General features: G+C 38.4%; 1 protein-coding gene across 3 annotated transcripts in view; it reads right to left on the bottom strand.

The window, feature by feature from the left end:
* The window catches only part of GRM7 (glutamate metabotropic receptor 7), a 1182365-nt gene that overhangs the window by 595782 nt on the left and 562467 nt on the right, over window positions 1–24116 (bottom strand). For all 3 annotated transcript variants that reach the window (XM_004714110.2, XM_004714111.3, XM_045285644.1), the window contains exon 4: window positions 12898–13052. In XM_004714110.2, the coding sequence (XP_004714167.1) occupies window positions 12898–13052 (155 nt within the window). The remainder of the gene's footprint in view (window positions 1–12897; window positions 13053–24116) is intronic.

Here is a 24116-nt window from a genome sequence, read left to right as displayed (position 1 = left end):
GACAGCTGCTCTGGGAAGTTGCCTAGAACTACAGATATAAGAAATAAATATTTATTTAATCCATTGAGATGGGTATGTTTATATGAAGTTATTTGATCCTAAAGTCTAGACTATTCAAACTAAGATTCATTTTTCCATATTGCTCACCTATTTCTTAATGGATTAATTTATAAATCCACTGAGTACTGTGTGGGAAGACAGGAAACTGCCCCAGCCTTCTGTCAGCTAAGACTGCTATAAGTTAGGGCCATTTTGTATTTCTTCCTTAAGAAGGAGTTCTCTCCCAGCCCTTCCTTATAACATGTTCAAAGTACATGAGACAAAGTCTCATCAGCCTATATTTTAAGGACCTTTCATATTTACTTGGCCTCTGATGGGTCATGATATAGTCAATATTCTTTGCCAATACCATAATTCAAATGCATCACTTAATTTCATTTATTAGACAGCTTTCATATGCTTACGAGACAAAAAACACACATAAGTTTCCTTTTAAAAAATAGTTTTGAGAATGATGAGGGCAATGGATGTACAAATGCGCTTTACACAATTGATGTATGTATGGATTGTGATAAGAGTTGTATGAGCCCCTAATAAAATGATTTAAAAAACCCAAAAACAAATAACTAAATAAAAGGGTATTTCAAGTGTAAATAAAAGAAAAAAACTAACCAAAAAAATACCCTAGTTCTCAAAGTGACATAATAGCTCTTTAACTCTCAATACGTCTTGTGCAGCAGATTTGCCCAATGTAAGAAGTCATTTGAATTCTTGACTGCTGCATCCCTGAGTGAACCCCAGTGGTGTAGTGGCTCCAAGCTGGGCTGTGATCCACAGTGGCAGTAGGAAATCACCAGGAACGCGACAGGAGAAAGATAAGCTTTCTACTCCTGTAAACAGTTGTAGTCTCAGACACCCACAGGGAGCGCTGAGTCAGCATTGATGCGATGGCAGGGAGTCTTGAAGTGTGGAGCGCTTCCATGAGCCTTGATGGTAGACCCTAGTACACTGGAATCCTTGACATGTCAGTCTTTTCTCTGTTTATCACACTGTGGTTTATTGGTCCAGTGGTGAGGGTTTGGGTATTCTGTGCATTGAGTTGTTGTCCATCCAGAAGGGGTGCCCACGTCTTTGATCTTTATCATTAAGTGCTCTGAGTCCCTTTGACTTTCAGCAAACATCTGTGTCCAAATGTACATCACACATTGTTAATGAGCCTCCCTCCAATCCTGATATTGTTTTCTTCTTCATAATAATCCACATTCTAGATTATTCACTCAGCACACAAATTGAATACATATGGTGAAAGTATCCAATCCTGATGCATGTCTTTATTGCTCTTCAACCAATAAATATCTCTTCGTGCTCTTTGATTGACTGTTTCTTTGCCAGTGTATAGGTTTCACATGAGCCCAATGAAGTGCTATGGGATTCCTATCCCGCCCAGTTATTCAATTAGATGCTAGTTAATTGCCATGATAGACAAATGCTCTGCAATCCAAAGAAAGTATGTATGAGATAAGTAACTCATTCTTTTTTATCTTTTTCCTGAAAATAGCCTTTAGGTTTTACAAATACTTATAATCAAGATGCCTTTGTTTTCTTTCTTTCTCTTTTTTTTGCATTTTATTTTATGTTTCGTTTTATTTTATTTTTTTAATAATTTTATTGGGAGCTCGTACAACTCTTACCACAATTTACACACACATCCTTTGTGTCAAGCACATTTGTACATTTGAAGCCATCATTATTCTCAAAACATTTGCTTTCCACTTGAGCCCTTAATATCAGCTCCTCATTTTCCCCTCCCTCCCCACTGCCCTCTCCCTCATGAATCCTTGATAATTTATGAATTATTATTATTTTGACATATCCTACACCATCCGAGGTCCCCTTTCACCCACTTTTCTGTAGTCTGTCCCCCAGGGAGGAGGTTATATGTAGATCCTTGCAATCACTTCCCCCTTTCCACCCCACCCTTCCTCCACCTTCCTGGTATCACCACTCTCACCACTGGTCCTGAAGGGATTCCAGGACAGATGATCCCTTAAGGACAAGTGGTGAGAGTGGCCTTTGTTTTCTTAAGATAGGCAGGCAACACATAAATGTGTGCAAAGGAGTCGGGAGACCCTCATACCACATGGTAAATAACTTCAGAAAGGGAAGGAGCATGATGAAGTCATGCATACTCAGTCATTGATTTTGCAAAGAGACACCAGCCTTGACTATGCATGGAGACTCCAATCATGCATATGCATAGTGATAAGAAGCCCTATCCACAAATGTAGTTGGACTTCCTGTATTAATAAGAACATTCATGTATGGGAGAAAGTCACATACTGAAACCTATTCCAGACCTTATCTAACACATCTCTTTACTTGAACCGTTCTTGTTATAATAAGTGGATAATTATAAATATAGGTGATTGTCGCTATAAATTTTATGAACCACTATATTATTGTCATTTGTGCCTTTAAGTTGATTCTGATCCTATATACAACAACAGAACAAAAAACCATCTAGTCCTGAGACATTATAGAGAATTAATAAACCACCAAGGAGAGAGCCAGGAGAAGCTATCATCTGCCTATTTGGCAGTTTATCTGAAGGACCGAGTCTTTCTCATTTATGGTTCTTGGTCTCGGGTGACTAAAGAAAGACATGAGTCAGAAATGCAAGCATTTGTGTGGATTCCTGGTTCGATGACCGGTACCTGATTATATGGCCCCCGGAGGACAGGGATATTGACCTGGCTTAAGATGGCTGGGTTGAAGTCTCTCCTAACTCTAGATTGCTAGCATCGGGAAAAGGACACACCATGAAAGTGGACATTGCCCAGGAATGAAGCAGTAGGAAGGGAAAGTATGGACCCACTTCCATGTGGGAATTGGACTCATATTGATCTCCAGCACAATGAAAGTGGGATTTTCCCACCTCCTCACTTTGTTGCAAAAGGTAAGGGAAAAAAGGAAAGCCTCAAGGTTGATCATAGTGTTAATATTTTCTGAGAAAGAGACACTGAAGGGAGAAAAGAGAAGAAAGGAACAAGAAGCCTTGAATTTTTGGGTTTTTTTGCCTTGAAAATGTTTTAACTCAAAAATGATAGGTGGGCAAAAGAAGAGGAAACAAGCTCTCCAATATTAAACCCCAAACAAACACTTTTCCCAACCAATTGATGCTGACTCATAGTGACCCCGCTGTGGGTGACTGAGACTGTAACTCTTATGAGAATAGAAACCCCAGTCTTTCTCCCACAGACCTGCTGATGGTTTCAAACTGCTGACTATAAGGCATACTAACCATACCACATAACTATTACACCACTAGAGAGAAATGACAAAGGGAAAGGAGGTAATGGTGGTAGGAATGTCAACATAAAAGCGAAGGAAAGACATGTTTCTCCACATACCTCTCCAACACAAAGGAAGATGGAGGGCAGATAAGACATATTTCCTTATCAATACAGGAAAATGAAATGGCTGGGTAGAGAAAGACATGATGATCACACTATCCCCCAATGATTGAATAGATGTTTTAAGTTTTAGGTCTGAAGACAAGGGCACAGTACATAATCTGGGGTGCAGAGGTGCCGGACACACATACCTAGAAAGATGAGGTGCACAATAGAAAAACACCGAATAGCAGCAGACCTGCCCAAAGCCATCCATAGGTGAGAGGTTCACAAATAGGCTTTTAGACTAGCTAGGTGTCCTTTGAGGAGTTCCTTTCCAAATTGTCGCCTTCCATAAACTCCCTCGTTCTGTTCAACCCTTTTCTTTAACTCTGTTCTGAATTCTGACCCTCACATGAAATCTCTCTGGCAAGTGGGACAAGAACCTAACAGTGGAGAGTCTTGGAAACTTGAGCGCCTCCCCGTCACAGTTGTCACCAAGTAGAACAGTCAACAACTTTGGGGGACTACAAGAGGCATAAGGCCACTTTAAAATACCTTATACAAACACGGTCTACAAGTTTATAAAAAAGGAAAAGTTCAAATCCAGATTTCAGGTAGAAGAAAAGCCAGGACATTCAAGGATGTTGTTGGACTGGGATGTCTTCCTTTTCAGTGCTCAGTTCAGGTATGCTCTCTTTATAAAGGTAGCTTCTGCGTTCTGCATTGACCTCAAGGCCATTTACTAAGTGTAGCAGAATGAGTGTTTCCTTCTCAAAAGTTGTAGAAAACATTTTGGAATTGTAATTTATCCATTATTTAATTCAATCTTTACTCTGACCAGAGGGAATATGAACTCTGCTCCCAGAGGCAAGGATCTGAGCCAGCCCCACCTAGAACGCATCCACTGACAGGTGAGTGTGGGGTACTCAAGATGAAACATCTGGAAACATAACTAGAAGAAGGAAAGTTGCTAGGTAGGAAGAAATGGCATAACCATGTTAGCCTAACTCTTAAAATTCTCATTCTACAAGGAATCTTAGAGGAATCTAGTTAATTTTCCTGGTGAAGAAATGATGTCCTAGAAATGGAAAACCAAAATGAATGATTATTAGAATGCTTATAATTTAACCTAATTGGGACAAAATCAATTGGTTAATCAAGAATAATCAAAAAACTCTCTTAGCAATAAATCTTGAGCAAAGACATATATACTTAAACAATGAATTGTTTTAAATGAATTAAAATGTTAACACAGATATATGCATGTGTATAAAATATGTAGAAAGTTATACACATATATATATAAATGTACATGACGTATTTGTATAAGTATGGAGAGAGAGTGCGCAACTAGGAGACAGAGAACACCAGAGATAAATAATCACTTGCCAAACTTCTTTTCTGGGCTCCTAGTACAATGAGCATCTTAGAAAAATAATCTTAGTATAATCCAGTTTTGAAATCTTTAAAATAAGAGTGGAAAACATCTGCCCCAAGGGTTATACAAGGCCATGAGAAATCATTAATACCAGAGAGCAATACACGCCTTACCAAAGGGAAGGAGTTCCAGCCATTACTTTATGGGTGAGTTAATTAAATGTTTGACCATAATAGCCCTTGAACGATGTCATAGTTATCCAAATGGCCCTTGGTAGAAAAAGTTTCACCACCTCTGCTTTAAAGTAAAATAAGAACTTTACAGCCCTAACAGCAGTTTTTTATGTTATGATAATTTCTCTCCAATATTTTATTATTGTTTGCCACAACTAAATTTTAGATATATATTAAAATAGTGACAAATTCATAAATTCTTTTCAAAGCATCCAAATGAATTTTCTTGAAATACTAACTCTTCTGTCCTTTTTTCTCGCTCCACTCATTTTATGTTAAATAGTTATGGGAAAAACATTTTTTATTGCAAAAAACAGATTTAGAGAAAAAGACCACTAACTCAAGAAGACCAAAACTCAACAGGTGAGCATAACACTGACCAGCCTGTGAGATAGGGGTCTTCACTGTGCAGGGGTTTCGGAAAGTCTGTAGGAATGAATGAGGTAAGCGAAGAGAATAGCTATTGCCCTGCTGTTCGGAAGTTGTAAATCTGGAAATTGACATTCAGGGTTAATTATATTCAGTCTCCTAAGTTATCTAGGTTACAGATTTCTCAGCTTGCATTTCTTATCACTTGCACAAGGCCAATAACCTCGAGTTATAACATTAGAGGATTAAAAATAAGATGGTGTTGTTCTCACACACGGTTGTTCTTCTCACCCTGTGATCTGCTCCCCCTCCCTTGCTCAGGCCATTCTATTAGGAGAAGTGGAACACTCTGAAAAGGAAGTTCCCACTGGCCTGGCTGAGACAAACAGCGATGAGTTCATCTACACTTCCAATTTTCTGGAGAGTGCAAGTTGACACCCCAGGGTTGGTAACATCTCAACAAGATGAGTCATGGTGCCATTGCTGGACAGAGAGACGACATTTGGAAGGAAAATGGCAAGGGGTGGGAAAAGCAGGCTGCAGCATTCTTAAAGGAAGAAAAAGAAAAAGGTTTCTAAACTCACCTCGGAAACTTCTAATTCGATCCCAAGTTGGAGTGTTAAGTACATTTATTTTCCGACTAAATATCTGAGACAAAAATAGCCCAAGAGAAAAACAGTATGGTAGAATACTTTCTTTGTCTTTATACTTTAGATTCATTCAAATAAGTATTCCTTTGTATATTTATTCATTGCAGATTCATTCAGATGGATTATTGCTGGAGAATCAATCCCATCGCATTGATGTGGAGTCCAAGAGTTCTCTTGGCTACGGTCTTTATGGTGACAGGTCAGTCCAATATTTCTCCCAGATGCCAATTTCTCAAATTTCCTTCAGCAGCTGAGTGCTTAACCCTTGCATCACTAATGGTCCTTTTCATTCAGACTTCATATGACTTCTTCTTTTTTTAATTACTATGGACTAAATAGGGCCTTAGGGTTTCATTTGTTAAATACTTGGCTCCTAATCAAAAGTTTGGCATTTAGAAACCACCAAGGAAGAAAGATGTAGCAGTCTGCTCCTATAAAGATTATCTACTGTCATTAGGTCATTGCCGACATTAACCATCTTAGGTATAGCTCCAAGACTATAAATCTTTATAAGAGCAGACAGCCTCATTATTCTCCCGTGGAGCAACTGCTGGGTTTGAACTGATGACCTTGCAGTAAAAGGTTGAACACAGCCTTAGAAATACTGTGGGGAAGTTCCCTAAAAGTTTGTCTTTTAGGGTCACAATGAGTCTGAATGCACTCAATAGTAGTGGGCTCAGTTGTCTTTGGGTTTTCTGTTGTTTTTAATGTGCCACCTCGGATCCCTGGTGGTGCATTGGTTAAGTGCTCAGATATTCATCTGAAGGTTGACCATCTCAACCCACCAGCAGCTTTGGGGAAAATGACCTGGCTCTCTGCTGCTGTACAATTTACAGTTGAGAACACATTATGGAGTAGTTGTACTCTGTCCTGGGGGATGTCTATGAGTTGAACTGTCCTGAAATGTGCAAGCTGCTGATCCATGGCTATGTCTTTCAAGTCCTTATTTTTTAATATCATTTTATTGGGGGCTCGTACAACTCTTATCACAATCCACACATACAACCATGTGTCAAGCATTTGTACATTTGTTTGCCTCATCAGTCTCAAAACATTTGCTTTCTACTTGAGCCCTTGGTATCAGCTCCTCATTTTCCCCCTCCCTCTCCCCTTCCCCTTCCCCATGAACCCGATAATTTATAAATTATTTTTATTATGTCATATCTTACAGCATCCGATGGTACCCTTCATCCACTTCTCTGTTGTCCACCCCCTAGGGAGGAGGTTATATGTAGATCCTTGTAACCTGTTCCCCCTTTCTCCCTCACCTTCACTCCACCCTCCCAGTATCGCCACTCTCACCACTGGTCCTGAGGGGTTCATCTGTCCTGGATTCCCTGTGTTTCCAGTTCCTATCTGTACCAGTGTACACCCTCTGGTCCAGCCAGATTTGAAAGACAGAATTGGGATCATGATAGTGGGGGGGAACTAGAGGAAAATTGTATGTTTCATCATTGCTACACTGCACCCTACTGGTTCGTCTCCTCCCCGCAGCCCTTCTGCAAGGGGGTGTCCAATTTCCCACAGATGGGCCCTGGGTCCCCACTCCCCACTCCCCACTCCCCCTCATTCCCAATGATACGATTTTTTGTTCTTTGCTGCCTGATACCTGATCCCTTCAACGCCTTGTGATCTCACAGGCTGGTGTGCTTCTTCCATGTGGGTTTTGTTGTTTCTCAGTTAGATGGCCACTTGTTTACCTTCCAGCTTATAGGACCCCAGGGCTCTATATCTTTTGATAGCCGGGCACTATCAACTTTCTTCAGCACATTTGCTTATGCACCCGCTTTGTCCTCAGCGATCTTGTCAGGAAAGGCTGCTGTGTTTCTTCCATGTGGGCTGTGTTGTTTCTTAGCTAGATGGTCGCCTGTTTATCTTCAAACCTTTAAAACCCTGGAATGATCACTGACGACAACAGGTGCACAAGCAAATGTGGTGAAGAAAGCTGATGGTTCCCGGCTATCAAAAGATATAGCATCTGAGGTATTAAATGCCTGAAGATAAACAAGGGGCCATCTAGCTAAGAAACAATAAAACCCACATGGGGGAAGCACATCAGCCTGCCCTGACTAGATTGCTGAAGACAAAGCAGGTGCATAAGTAAATGTGGTAAAGAAAGCTGATGGTGCCTGGCTATCAAAAGATATAGTGTCTGGGGTCTTTATGATATTTTCTATTTATAAACACCATTATCTCATTAGGATGAGAACCCTACTAGATAAGGGAATTTCTCTAGTTTGTTACCTGCTATATCTTAGTCTTCAGATAAGTGCCTGAAATGCCACTGTCTTTTATGGTATCTATGGGAGAATTCAATGGTTAGGAAAAATAATGAATTTGCATTGACTATACAGTAGCCTCATTCTTCTTTTATTAAACAAAGTTATAATTCAAAAATTCATATGCATTTCCTAGAAATAGCATGGTGGTTCAAAGCCATAGTTTCTTACTTGGTGTTTTTGCCTAGCACAAGCCTCGGACATATATGGAACACTCCAGGTCATCAAGGAAGAATAAAGTAGGGCATATCTAAATTGGAGCCAGAAATATTTATTTTAGTTTAGATCCTCACAGCTTTGATCTTTCTCAGTTTAATGGGGGGGGGGGATCATTTCAATCTGATTCTGTAGAAAACACATGAGATGCATTAAAATGTAGCTAACTTTTTAAACACCAGATCCAGAGCACTTCAAATATAGACTCATTTGAAATAATCAGCAATGGGTAGAATCTTCATTAGTTCTGAAAATGCAACCTTCTTCACACTAGTCATGTAATGCTAATGGTCCTCGCTAGCTAAAGTTAGAGGGGTCTAGCATGAGATGAGGCTTTCTGATCCCATCAAGATGTACATCCTTAGAAGCCCAAAGCGGCAGTTCTACAGTGTCCTGTAGGGTCACTATGAGTTAGAATTGGCACAATGGCAGTGAGTTTGGTTTTGGTCTTGAATATGGCCCACCCTCAGAAAAGCAACTTGGAAAGGCAAGTTGCACTTTTTATGCTTTAAGGCTTGTTGAGAATTGGAAAATAGTATCGAGAGTCTCAGTTAATGGAGCAAAAGGGACGCTAAGGAAATGCCAGGGATTCCAGGCCTCATCAGATAATACAAGAAACTAAATATTATAGCAGTGCTATGGCTCTGCATCTGGAGGAAGACCAAGTTCTGGAGACATTGCACAGATTTCCATGGCCAACAAAGACATTGAACTTGTATACCCATCAAACTGAAAGGGGGGAAATGATACCCTTGACGTGCAAATATTGACTACAATTTGTCAACAGAGTAAAATACAGACAGAAGATAAAAAACAATTAAAACTACTTTTAAAGGACAATACCATTCCTGAGACATTGATCTAAAGGAATATATTCTTATGCTCATGCACAAACAGAAAATACCAATACAAAATCCTGATATTTGTTTATCATGTTCAAAATATACATCCAGGGATTGGGAAAATGTGAATTATCAAAGGGCTCTTTTCTATTTATATCCAAGGATAGAGTCTATACAACATAACCAACGATACATAGATTTGGCAGTAGGATAAATATTTGAATACTTTCTGCACTTCAGTAGAATTCAATATGAAACATCTAACAAAAATTCAAAACAAGAGAGGAAAATGTATTTGCCCAGATGTAATATATGCCATTTAAAGTTTAATTTTAAATAGTTTATAGTTCTGTTCAAAAGCTATAGCATAACTAACTACATTTATTTTTCTAGGTTCTTAGTTTTCTTATGAGGGTGACATTCTATTGCAGGGCCACAGTATTGATGTTCCATGTGTTATGAAGTAGATGAAGCATGATTGTTTTTTGTAATAATATAGAGACAATAGTATTAAAGAGAAACCAGGAATTTTTTAATTGTAGAAAACATCTTCACTTTTACCTTGTGTGGTAGTGATATAATTATTTGTCAATTTGAGAGGATTAAGAGTGAAAGGGTGGAGTTTAGCCTGTCAATCAGGTCATAGTCAATGAGGCCTCTGTGTTGGCATGACCTTCTCCTGAGGATTCTGGGAACTTCTGAATTCCTCCTTGGAGGCTGTAGACTCTCTCTCTCTCTCTCTCTCTCTCTCTCTCTCTCTCTCTCTCTCTCTCTCCAGGAGACATTGCAGCTGACAAGACACATGGAACTACACTAGTGTCTTGAACTGGAAGAACCACATAGAGCCCCCTGCCAGCACTGAGATGCTTACACCACTACTGGGTCCACAAGACTTCCCATCCACTGACCTGTGATCTTCCTGCATCCAGCATCATTGCATGTGTTTCGTGAGTCTGAAGAGGATTTTATAGATTGGTATCTGAGATAGGGGCTAATATAAGATGTATGGACTTAATCTGGACTGGACTATGATGTTTTCTAAATATTCAGTTTCTCTTATATATAAAGCTCTTTATTATATACATACGCATGTCTATGAATTTATTTCTCTAGACTACCCAGACTAACACACCTTGATAGAACTGGGGATTTTGCATGACCAGTTGTTTCTCCATACCATTCCAATATTTCTGTTATTTATAACAGCACATCTCACTTATTTCATTATTTTTGGATGCAATCTTCTTTTTATAAAAGGTGTTCTTTGTGTCTAATTTTGTGAAGCACAGTTCTACTCGGAAGCATACAGTGTCAGAGTCAGCTTGACAGCAATTGGCTTGGTTTGCATATACATGAAAAACAGCGATACATGTTTGCATATGTGTATGCAGTCCACAAGCCTTTTAGATAATTGGCCATTTACCAAAAGACTATTAAATTGTAGCTTAAAAAAATAGCTATGGCTCATGAGCATCTACGTCTATGTGATACCTATAACTCAGCCAGGGAGGGCCTCAGCTGATGACAATCATGCCCTGGCTTGCCTTTGGTCTCCCCCAACTCGGTCCCTTCACTATTCAATTCGTTCTCTACGCAGATCTCATTTGCAGCCTCAGATGCTGCAGCTATATCAAAGTATTTACCTTTTAGTGTAATTTTCAAGATCCTTCAATATCCAACTTTGTACCCAAGAACAGTCTAACGAAGATGAATTAACTTTTGCTTCTTACCAAACAGAAACAGGTAGCTATCATTCTTCTACAATGACAAACAAATAGTTAATTTCTAAAACCAAATGATCAGTCATTGTTGCCATCAGTGAGTACTAATTAATGGACATAACTGATGTTCAAATGTTTGAGTGTTCAAGGATTAGCTGTAAGGTGGAGGTTCAAACCTACGCAAAGGTGCCTAATTCTAGTCTACTGACATGAAGCAGAATTTACTTGAATTCAACTAACAACAAACCATAATTGGGTGGTACAGCATGGTCCAATGGAAATTCTTATGTAAGCTGACCCACAGTAAGAACAGAAACCTATTAGATGAACAGTGTGGTTGGTACACAAGATAATGCTATGGACTTAATTTATTGCAATGCCCCCAATGAGCCCTGATCCCTCGCTCCTCTGCTCCCCCAGAGCAGCTTCTCACTCTTCATGAGTTCTGAATACTCTTGTCACACACCATCTCTTCCAGGGACTGTTCCCCAAACACAGAACCATCTGAAGGAAACTGCATAGTATCCTGTTGGTGTCCCATAAAGCAATTGCATAGCCCATTGATAGTGCTTGTCCTCCTACACAGTAATTGGCTATTTTCCAACACCCTCACTCTGATCTGTATGCTGTGAGAGTGAAACGTTGCACTAATTCCCTCCCAAACTTTGGGCACAGAGTGTATATTCAAATCTTTAAGTGAAAAGGCGTAGAAATAGTTTAAGCTTTGTCTATCATTCTTGCAAACCATCAAATCATGCATTGGTCTGGGTTGCAAGATAAGTAACCTTTTCTGGTCATGTATTGGGAATGGAATTAATTCAAAGATTCCCAATAAATACATGGCTAATTCATGGGGTCTTTATCTCTGATAGATAATGTAGAAAAGAAATTATGACAAAACTAAAATCTGATTTGTTTCCAAAACTTACAAAGACCATAGAACCTTCTGGGAGAAAAATTAATTAGAGTGGAATGGAAGCAGAAAAGAAAGAAATGCAAATATTTGATTCCTACTTGAGAGACTGTAGTTCATTTTAACATTCAAAACATTTTCTGGGATCTTTGGAGACATAGCCCAACAGAAAAGGAAACCGAAGCGAGATATCAGCAGAGGAGCTCCTATTCTTTACACAAAGTCTTCTTTGAGAAATCACTTTTCTTTTCAAATTAAAGAAGAACACAAATCATAATCGTCAAATTTTGTTAGCTCAGAAGAATACCAATAAATGCCTTCCTTTCTATCTTGCAAAAATCTCTGTTGTCACAAGGAAGGAATCTTTAATTTATATTTTTAAAAAAGAATTAAAAAATAAAGGGACAAGAAAGAGAGAAAATCAGAGCAAGAGGAAAATAGACCTCGGGAGGCACAGTGGTGCTGGTGCTTGAGAAATGAGGTGTGCTGTGAATGATAGCCACTTTGTTCCAGAAGAGACCTTCCGAGTTAATAGGAGGAAAGGGTCCCTTACAGGGAGATAATAGAAAAATGACAAAAACAAAACTTCTCTCAGATAATGCATCTCACACAAATTTTTACTTTTAGTAACAAAAATATTCTGCTACAAGAAAGTGCCTACGGCATGAAAAAATAAATATACTGATTGTGATATTATTGTGAAAGTAATGTGATCTCTTCAAAAGCTGAGTATCAAATATCAGTCAAAAGAACAGATCAGGAATATGGCCTCCTCCATGTTTGAAATAACTTTGCATAAATTACATAAATCATCAAATCCTCAAGGAGATACATGCTTTGGCCACTCAGCATGGCACCCAACCAATATCTTGGAATGTAAAGCTATTGACAGAACTCATACCTTCAACAGTCGCTCGCTTGGGCTGAATAGTGATGGCACCTTCTGCAATATCTTCATGCTGGTGCAGTGGGTGTATTTTGGATCCCCAGCTGTCTGATCCCACCCAAAGAAAGTGGCCCACTTGGTCAGCTCTTTTTGCTGCTGCGAGGATCTGTCTGAGGAAAAAAATAAGAAAAAGCGTAGTAATTATAAAGAGCACGAGGTAAACATATGCCTATTAAGAATCAAGCAAAAGGAAAGCAAGCCCGCAGTTCTCAAAAAGTAAGCAACTCGTTAGATGAGGTTTATCAATGACTTTGTCTTTTCAATATATAAAGAGATCTTAGGTGCCAATAAGGAAAATTTTGAAGAAGCTTAAGGAAACGGAAAACAGGCAAACAGCAGAAAAAGCCGAAAGGGAAATATAAATGTCCAAAGATACAGAGGTACATATTCACATACAAGAAATAAACAAACAAACAAACAAACAAACAACACACTGCCACTAAGCCAATTCTGACTCAGAGTGAGCCTGTAAGACACAGTGAAACTGCTCCTGTGGGTTTCTGAGGCTGTAAATCTCTATGAGAGCAGAAAGCTTCCTATCAATCCCAAGGAGCAGCTGGTGCTTTTGAACTACGAACCTTGTGATTAGCAGTAACCCATGACACCACCACCAGAGCTCCTTTTCACAGACACTAGAAGTGGGGAGAAATTACAAAACACTACCCATTTTGCTTATCATATTGGTCAAATGCTGGTTTTGTTCTTGTGAATTTGGCCATAGGGCTAGAGTATGGTACACTCTTGCTCACTACTAATGGAGTATGTTGTTTAAAGAAAGCAATGTTTAAATTAAGGCTCTTCAGCCATTCTTAACATCATCTTCGTTAAATAAGACAAATTTGCAACACAGTTTATAAATTAGAATAATATACTAATAATAAGTAAACATTTAAAAATAAAGCTATTTGCCATAAACAGAAAATCTATTGCCATAATTGTTTAGAAGGAACAAAAGGAAAAATAGTACATGAATTTGCAGAACCAAGAAAGTTGGTAACGGGCCTTCAAAGGGTAATGTTATGGGAGTCTCTCTCCCTGATCTTGGAAGTACCAAGAACCAAGACTTAGAAGGTTGAAAAACAGTAAATTAATACACATTGCACATGAAATGGTGAGGGCTCCTCATCCATCTTCTAGGCAGGAAATACAATGGTAATTTCATATGAAATGGTTTAGGATTAAGTTCTGATGTTACAAACACCACAGAAGGTAGAAGAGGGATGGCAAATCTAAACACTGGGTTTGGAAGGGGTACGTGGAATGTATTATATTAAGGCTTGAAAATAGAAGCACCTCTAAGAATCCCATGCGTCTGTATCTGTTTTGCTTGCAGAATGCTGGAAAACAGGTGGATGTTATCCCATGTAGAAAACAACTTTTTTGATCCATCCTGGAAAAGAGAATCCTGGATAGAAGAAAGATTCTCTTCGGGTATGCCTTCATGACCAAGTTGGTGCCTGATCAGTCAGGCCAATAGAACCCCTTTAGTTGCCAATTTTTCTAAACCAAAAATAAATTTTGTTTTTCTAAAACAAAAATCTAAACCTTGGGATTTTGAAGGGACTTTCTCAAATATGAACTGCCTATAGTTGAAGGAAGTCATCAATGTAAAATAGAAACCAAACAAGTTCACATGGGAAAGAAAGTGGTAGGATAAGGAAGAGATAACATTTTGTTTAACTAGATGCAACACAGACAGTTACAATTCTAGGTTTAACCCAGAGCAAGATAAGAAGAGAAAACTTCAATTAACAAGAAAACATAGTTTCTACCTAGTAAAAACATACAGTTAAAATTTTGTGAAATGAGATAAAACACCAAGTCAAGAAATTTCCCCCCAAAGTAGAACGACAACAAAGTAGAAAATAGCTGAGAAATAGAAATCCCCTAAAGAATCACTCCAGATCTTCCTATATCCAACTAATACTATTTTTACCAAATGTACTGTGGCAATAGATGGGAAAACTATTAAATATTATTATTTTAATAAAGAAAAGCTCCCTAAATTCAAAATAAGGATTTCTAAATTAAAGTCACACCCAGAAAAAATAGGAGTTTCTAAATTAAAAAGTCTCACCTACAAAAATAATGCAAAACACGCACTCACACAGATATCATAAAATAGAACGTATTTAGAAATACCGAAAATATCTTACACATCATAATATAAACAAAGCAATAAGAGGCAATACCATCCACCTCCTAAAAGACAGAGGGAGTATCACAATACTAATAGAATTAGCATATTGTCTAATGAATCTGGCAAGATTTTCAATTCAAAAGTAAACCCTCAAACTTTCGAAAAGTTAAGAGTACTTTAATTCATTAGTAACCCTATAGCTATTTACTGGAAATCTTTGATGTGTTAATTATGATGCATTTAAAAATAAATATGAGATCACACCTTAGCACTCCAAGTACTAATTAAATGAGGTGACAGAATAAGAAGATTTTATAGGCAATAAAGACAAAAAATGTCTCTCTCATTTATTCTTTCTTAGAAATTTCTTGAAGGTTGTGCTCCAGAAAATTAAAGAAATGTAGTGAGAATAGTAACGATTTATAATTTAAGAAACAGAAAGTAGTGAAAGAAAGAGAATGAGAGGAAGAAAAAGAAAAGGGAGGAAGAAAGGAAGGAATTAAAACAGAGCCTTCATGAGAGTAACTAAAGTTTTCCAATAATGGGAATTTCAGAAATTTCAAATAAATGGAACATGTTATTATATATAGGAATATATGTGAGAAAATGATAAACCTATGAAATCACAGGAAATGGGTTTGGGAAATCAATAGAAATGTACTTGGGACAAATGTGCAAATGCAAAAGAGAAAGATGAAGCTTTCACCCTGCCCAGAGTTACAGTCTCAGAAACCCACCGGCAGTTTTACTCTGTCCCCTGAGGTTCACTGTGAGTCAGAATTGAGTCAGGGGCAGTGAGCTTGAGTGCAAATGAAAAGAAAATTGCCATGATGATCCCATGAAAAATACACAACAAAACGTTTGGCAGTAAAGATCATATTATTGGCGGGGGGAAACTTGATACTACAATGAATACTATCAATCATAATAAACACTGACACTGACTTTTTTTCAGAGAAAACCTTATTTAGAAGGTCTGAGCAAGTCAGATTCTACTGAATGCAAGATAAATTAATCCATCTTATTTAAAATGACTACCAAAATTTGAGTACAGGCACATTATACAGGTAACAGCAGAAGAAATTATTTAAAAATTTGAAAGTAGCTGCTGAAAGGAAACACAAGTAGAGAGAATATTATGAATGACTAAGCACTTTAGTTTTAGTAAGACTATCTTGATTTGTATTATTTTGAAAATATGTGCAGACTTATGTTCATAAAATTAAAACATAAATATTCATAACTGAGTATGAATAGTATATTGAGATACCATTTCTACTAGCCTATTCCAGGGACGTGATCAGAGATGCGCTGAGAAATATATGGACGAGCCTACAATTTGACAAATGATAAAGGTGAACAAAAGACTTAAATAGACCCTGTTACCAGAGAAACAGCCAGATGACCAGCCACTACATGAAAGGCGCTCCAGGTCTGTAGTCCTTCTGGGTCTCAGAAACTCCATCCTCGAGTGACAGCTGATTCACAGCCATTCGGTGGGACAGAGGAGAACTGCCCCCTTGGGTTTCTGAAACCTGAACTTTTAAAGTTTTCTTTCCAATTTTCTGGCACTTCATTCCCATATCATACAATTCAATAGTTCAATCACATCAAGAAGGAATGTACCATCTTTACCACAATCAGTTTTAGAACATTTTCTTCTCCCCTGTACTCCTTGTTATCCATGTACATTTTTTATCGATTTTGGCAAAAATAATCACAAAACAGTCTCTGATTCAACAACTTTTACAAATATAATTCAGCACCATTGATTTTACTCTTCATGTTGTACAACCCTTAATGATATCACTCTCCAAATTTTCCCACCAAAATTAAAATAAACCCAATGCCCACTAGGCAAAAACTCCTTCTTTCATCCAGGGTAACCATAGACCAAGATTATTTCTTTTTTTAAATTTTTAGTAGGCTTCTTCAAATATGGTATATTTTCACAGTTAAACCACTTTTTTAAAGAGTTCTATTTACATCATCATTGTCAGTTCTAATGCTGCCTCCCCCTCCTGCATTCATTGATAGATCCCCAATTCCTCCCCCTTTGTCCTCTACTCCCCCTTCAAGCTAAACATTTGTATCAGTTATTGTCTTTATGCACCCACTCCTTCTGTACTTTAGAAACTGGGAAACCTAACAGAAACAATAAAAAACAAAAACAAAACAAAACAGAAACTAATGATAATACTATAAAGAGTGAAAAAGAAAAGACCATGAAAAGTATTTTAAAAGTCAGAGAAGAAATTTCTGTCATAGAACAAGAAATATTTGAGCCTAGAGAAAATTCAGGTAGGGTCAAGAGGGAGGTCAATTGACAAAGTATTATATTATTCCAGGAATCCACCATAATCAGGTTGTCAATAATCTCCGTCTGATAATAAAGTTGTTCAAGTCCCTTGCCTGTGCCTAAAGGGGATCTAGAACATCAGAGCCTTAATCTGACTAGATACTCTGCAGATGTATTTTGGTTTCTCATTGCCCTCCCTAGACTTCTCCAAATTGGGTGATCCCAGTTCAAACTCTGTTGCTTGGCCTTTGGTCATTTTTGGATTTTTTATTGTCATCTTTTAATTACATAGGCTGGTGTGCTTCGTTCATGTGTACTTAGTGGACTCTTCACAAGCCTTTAAGACCCCAGACATTATTTCAATTGATAGCAGGACATCATATGTTTTCTTCAACACTCTTTAACTTAGCACCCTTATCTTCAGTGATCTCTCTGTGAAGGCAAGTATCAGTTTGAGGAGGGCCATTTCATAAGAACTAACTCTTCTTGGATGAGGGCTAGAATTACGTGGGAGTCTAGAATGCATCTGCTTGTCCCTGGGCTATGAATGACTGTTTTACTTTGGTGGTCTTATTTTGATACAAACAAAATCCAGAACCAAGAAGAAGAAGAAAAACAACAACAACAAAATAAAACAAATACCCAAAGAAACAAAAATCAAAACATTGTCAATCATCTACCTGGGTGTCAGACGATTGTATTGAAAACATCAATAATTTATTCAATGACATAGAATTTAAGGTATTGTTGAGATGAGGAGCTTGTATGAGGATAGTCCAATTGTGACCTTAACTCTTTACAGAAGTAGAAAAACCTCATCTTTCCCCATGAAGCAGTTAGTGGTTTTGAACTGCTCACCTTATGGTTTACAGTGCAACATGTACCCACTGTACCATGAGGATTCTATATTAAAAAATAGAAACTAAAACCACAGTGAGAATTCACTTCACCATGACAATAATTAGAAAAACAAAAACAAAAAATGAGAGAGAAAAAAGACAGGTGTTAATGGAAGTATGGTGAAATTGGAACATTTACCCATTGCTGGAAGAAATGTAAATAGTATTACCTTTGTGGAAAATTATTTGGTTGTTCTTCACAAAGTTAAAAATAAAATTACCATTATTTTTGGTATTGTCTGGTGCCGTTAAGTCAGTTCCTACACGCAGAAATCCTGTCTAACAGAGGGAAGCCCTGCCGAGAACTAGCCCAGCCTCACAATGGTTGCTGTGTGCACCTATTGTGGCAACCAGGGTGTCAGTCCACTTCAACGAGGGCCTCCCTCTTTTTCCACTGCTCCTCCACGAAGCACAGCATCCTTCCACGGCTAGTCTCTCTTCACATGTCCAAAGCACTGAGACAAAGTCGCCATTCTTGCCTCCTTGGAGCACTCTGGCCATATTTCTACCAAAATAGACTGGTTTGTTCTTTTAGAAGCCCATGGTACTGGCAATATTCTTCTCCAACACAACAATTCAAATGCCTCAAGAAGGCAAGAATATACTTGTACAGTATTGCTCATTGTAGCATTTATTGGTGAGTGAAAAGTAAAAAAGATCTAAATATTTACCAATATATGAATGAATAAGCAAAATGTGGTACATCTATATGATACGTAGAAGTGGAGTCTTGATAAATGCTACAACATGGCTGACCCTTGACCCTATTAGCTAAGTGAAGTCATTCAGTTACAAAAGACAAATGTTGCATGACGCCTATCATACAAAATCTCTAGAATAGGAAAATGCATCTTACCCAGTCATTTTGTGGATTATAGCGTGTAATGATCCTATATAGGATGACTGAAGCTGGGACTCTCTATGGAAGCTGACAGCCTTTTTTTTTACTGCAGTGTGGCTAGTGGATTTGAGCCATCAACCTTGTTCTTGGTAGTTCAAAGTTTATAGGACTCGTGACCAAAATTTACTGCCATTTACCAGGAGCAAGTGGTATGGAAATGGGACTCATGGCTCAGGATGCACTGAGCATCTCTGAAAGATAATGAGCGGATTTGTATTGGATGCACGGCATAGAGAATGCAATGTCTGTGAAATGCAAATGCAAAGAATGCTGAAATGGCACAATGCTTTATTTCATATATATATGGTATGTGTGTGCATAATTGTGTGGTGAGAGAACACAACCTCAATGCACACCTTTCCTGATTTTAAATGATTATATATATATACATACACACACACACATATATCAGTATGTATATGTGACATATATATCACAATTTAAAAATATATACATACACACACACATATATCAGTATGTATGTGACATATATATCACAATTTAAAAATATATAGAATAAATATTAATGTATGGAATATAAGGTCATTACTGGACATAATATAAAAATAGGATAGTGATTACATAAAAGGTAGTACCACCAAAGAAAGGATTAAATGTGCATTAAAAATATGTCAATGGGAAGACACTTGAAAAATGTATGAGATAATATACAGTAGGTTGGGAACAAGTTTGGGGAGAAACCAATGATTAAAAATTCAAAAAGAGTAGGAAGTTCTGGCAGTACAGTGAGTTCAGCCTTGGGCTGTTAACCACAAGGTGGGTGATTCAAACCCACCAGCAGCCCTGCTGGGAAAAGATGAGGTTGTCTGCTAATTTTTTTTTTAAATCAAAAAGAAAGCAAGCAAAACAGAAAAAGGAAAAACAAAATTATATAAACACAAAAGGTACAAGTTTACTTATATGTTGGCTATAATATATTTATGAAGGAGCATGGGCATAGGTACAAAGATACGACGATTAAACCATTTAAAAATACTTATCCTGTCAGGAAAGATCCATTCACCATGTGAATTGTAATAGTAGGAGATTACATTTTATATGATCCTGATTCTATTGGGGAAAACATGTAGTTTTAAAGAGACTGAAAACATTAAATCAGAGTTGTATTAGTGATTACCTGAAGATTTTATAAAAGATCATTACAAGTGCAGTTTGCAGTCTCTAACCTTTCCATTTATATTCAGGGCCAAGATTTATTACAGATAGACACAAAAAATTTCCATATTCTCAATAGTTTCACATTGGACATGCATCCATTTATAATAAGAATAATGTGTTTTCGAAAAATTATCTGCTTTTGTCTAAAATCCAAATTATCAGTACCCATGACTACAAAACTTAGATATTAATGTCTTCTCCCTCTTATTCTCTGATAAAGCATATGAAATTAATGTTCTGAGAAAGCTCAACATTTTCCATCTGCAGTATGTCTTCTTAAGGGGAGGAGGGAGGCATAACACTGTTGGTTATCAGTACTTTTGAGAAATCAGTTTGTTTAAGATCATATTTCAGAAGAAACTTATATGTGCATTTGAATTTTATTACTGTGCTTAAGGACTATTGCTGTTAGCGGTGCAATGAGTCTCAATATACAATATATTCACCGTGGACATAAACTTGACTGCTAATAAAATGAACATAGATACTGAGTAGATTGTAGGCATTTTTATGTTGCAATACAACGTTTAAAGCTTTAGTCTTTCTTCAAGTCACGAGTATTATAAATGTTTGGCCACCATTGCTATTTCCACTACACGTTTGTGTGTCACGTCCAATGGATTTAAAAAGAAATATGAGGTCACACTCTACAAATGTGTTACATATTCAGCAAATGTGCAATAAAATTTAGAGCAAAGAGGATGAAGGGGTATAGTAGAATGGGGATTAAAAAAAACAGTAGAAAGACAAGAGCAATATGGGGACCAAACCTCTTAATAATCAAGACAACATGGGAGGATAAAAATGATCCAACAGTAATGCCGCCAGCATTTTGGAGGAACCGAATCGTCCACCGTTCCCTGGAGAAGGGAATACCAGAAAGAACCTCAAAGAACAGGCACAGTTTTCACAAGTCGAGAAGGGACGTCATAAGCACAGGCCGCCGTGGCGGGTGATTAGAATAGCTGGAGGATCATTGTGGCTGGAACATTGGTGGTGTGCTAGCCTCTATCTGTGGGAGGTTTTGCTTAGATCCACAGTCCATGCTCACGGAACCAGCAGCCAAGAGATTTAAAGACATGCTTTATTTTATTCGGCACAAGACTTACTTTTATAGTATTGAAAAGCAAGGACGTTGTTTGGAGGACTAAGTTGTATCTGACCCCAAACACGGTATTTTCCATTGCCTCATATTCCTGGGAAAGCTGGACATTGGATGAGGAAGATAAAGAATGGCTGCATTGGGATGGTGGTGCTGGAGGAGACTACTGAAAATAGCACAGACGGCTAAAAGGACAAATAAACCTGGCTTCGTAGAAGTGCAGCCACATTATGCCTTAGAGGCAAAGATGGCACGACTTCATTTCACATCCCGTGGACACCGTGCTTGGTAAAGCAGAGGGGCAGCAAGAATAGGGAGGCCCTTGAGGACACAGAGACTACAACAGTGGACTCAAACACAGCAACAATCATGCGGATGACACCGAATTGGACAATGTTTCACTCTGTTGTGCATCGGATCACTGTGGGTCGGAAATGACTGAATGGAACCAAGCAACAAGATGCCTGTGGTTATAATCCCGTTTTGAGGGAGTTCTTTGTTACAGGACTAACGGGGGATGTATCCTTGGGTTCCACCTTTCTAGAGAGTCTGACATGTCATCACCCTTCGTTTTCCTAAGGGGTATTATCTGCTGAAAGACACCAACCACACCCCCATCAAAGCCATTCCTGTTTATAAGAGTCGTATTAGAAGCAGGGACTCAGAAATACTAGGAGCATCAAAAAAGAGTCATCAATGGAGCCTGTTTGAAATCTCTGTTTGAAGCCGATGAAAGCCAAGACCAGAAGCATCAGAGGCTCCGGCATGGAGACCACAGGACAGAACAAAGGAGCCTGGCCAAAACAAGAGGGCTAGGTAAGGAGTCCATGAGGCAGAACAGAGGAGAAGCACTGAGACTACCAGAGTGTAAGACAGAGCACTAGATCGCCAAGAGACTGAAGACCAGAGGGAGACTTGACTGCTGGCTGAGAAGAGGGGCTTCTGTGGACCAGTGACTGTATTGCTACTGTTTACTGAGCCTGGAACTTCCCTAATGAACCTCCGTGATTATGTTTTGCCTGTGCGTTCTGTGTGGCCATGGCAACAAATTATCAAACCCAGTAGATTGCTATCGGAGGAATGATTGGTATCCCATCAGGTAAATAAAAATGGGTAGTACAGGCATGTCTACCCTGTCTCATGTCAATAGGAAAGCCAGTGGAGGTCACATGTAGCCCTTCTATTTGATTTAACAGAGTTCAAAAAAACAAGTTTTCATAGTCTTCTGAGCTAACCTCTCTACTTTGAATAATAGCAGGGCTAGTGTATCCCACTGGAAGCCACTGCTTTAATTGGACTCCTTTCTTGTGTGTGAAGACACTTTAGAGACTAAGATTTGGAGGTGTTGGAGCAACAGAAATCTAGCTGAGAGGAATTACTAAGAGGCAGAATTGGGGTGAGCATGATGGTGGGGCAGGAAGAAGGTAAAAAGAAACAGAACTATCTAGAAAGAAAGCTATGGATAGAGATATATGCATAGGTGTGTACATATGTAAATACATTAGTTCATAAAAAATAGAGGTATTGGCCGATGTACATATATTTATGACAATACACTAAGATGGTGGACGGACTTCAGGACCCTGCTCGTGCCTTCCACAATGCAAGAATGCTTTGTTCTAACAGCCTGGCATTCTGTGATACTCACCCTCCCAGCATAACCGCTGAAGACCAAATGGGTGCATAAGCAAATGTGGTAAAGAAAATGGACGGTGCCCAGCTATCAAAAGATACTGTGTCTGGGTCTTACAGCTTGAAATTAAACAACCAGCCATGTAGCAGAGAAGCAACAAGCCCACTTGAAAGAAGCACACCAGCCTGTGTGATCTTGAGGTGTCCCAGGAACCAGGTAACAGGCATCAGAAGATCCAAAACAAGCAAACAAAGAAAAAACCATATTGCTGAGAATGAGAAGGGTCCGAGCAGAGAACCAAAACCCATCTGTTGACAATGGGACAACCCCTCACAGAGGGGTCACATAGAAAAGATGAGTCAATCAGTGTGCAGGAAAGCATCAATGAAACACACAATACTACTCTGGTTCCTTGAGGCTTCCTCACCTCCCACTATTATGACCTTAGTACTGCCTTTCACTGTGGACTGGACTGGAGCTTGTGCACGGGTACAGATAAGAATAAGAGCACATGACACACGGAATCCAAGAACAGGAATGGGAGTAGCAATATCAGAAGGGTACGGGGAAGGTGGGCAGAGGATGGGAAGAAAGGGGAACCAATTGCAATGATCAACACACACACACACACACCCCAGAGGGACAAACAACAGAAACCATTGGGGAAGGGAGACAGCGGTTAATGTAAGAAATGAAAATAATAATTTATCAAAGGGTCACAAGGGGGAGGGGAGACGATACCAAGGGCTCAATAGAAAGTAAATGTCTAGAAAATAATGATGGAAATATATGTACAAATATGCTCGATACAATTGATATATGGATTTTTATAAGACTTGTAAAAGGCCCCAATAAAATGATGTTTTAATAAATAATAATGATAAAATTAAAAAGAGACTAAGACAGATGTATTACTGAAATAACTTGTCTGCAGACATCCACTGATGACAGAGACATACTTATTTCTTTTAGCTTGAGATAAACTCATGGATATGTGAACTGAGTCCTAGTACTTTTTAAT

This window comes from Echinops telfairi, unplaced genomic scaffold (genome assembly GCF_000313985.2).
Source record: "Echinops telfairi isolate 266 unplaced genomic scaffold, ASM31398v2 ScPeMD7_7474;HRSCAF=8512, whole genome shotgun sequence".
Taxonomy (NCBI): domain Eukaryota; kingdom Metazoa; phylum Chordata; class Mammalia; order Afrosoricida; family Tenrecidae; genus Echinops; species Echinops telfairi.
The sequence above is the reverse complement of the archived record's forward strand: the minus strand, read 5'-3'. Positions and strand labels throughout refer to the sequence as shown.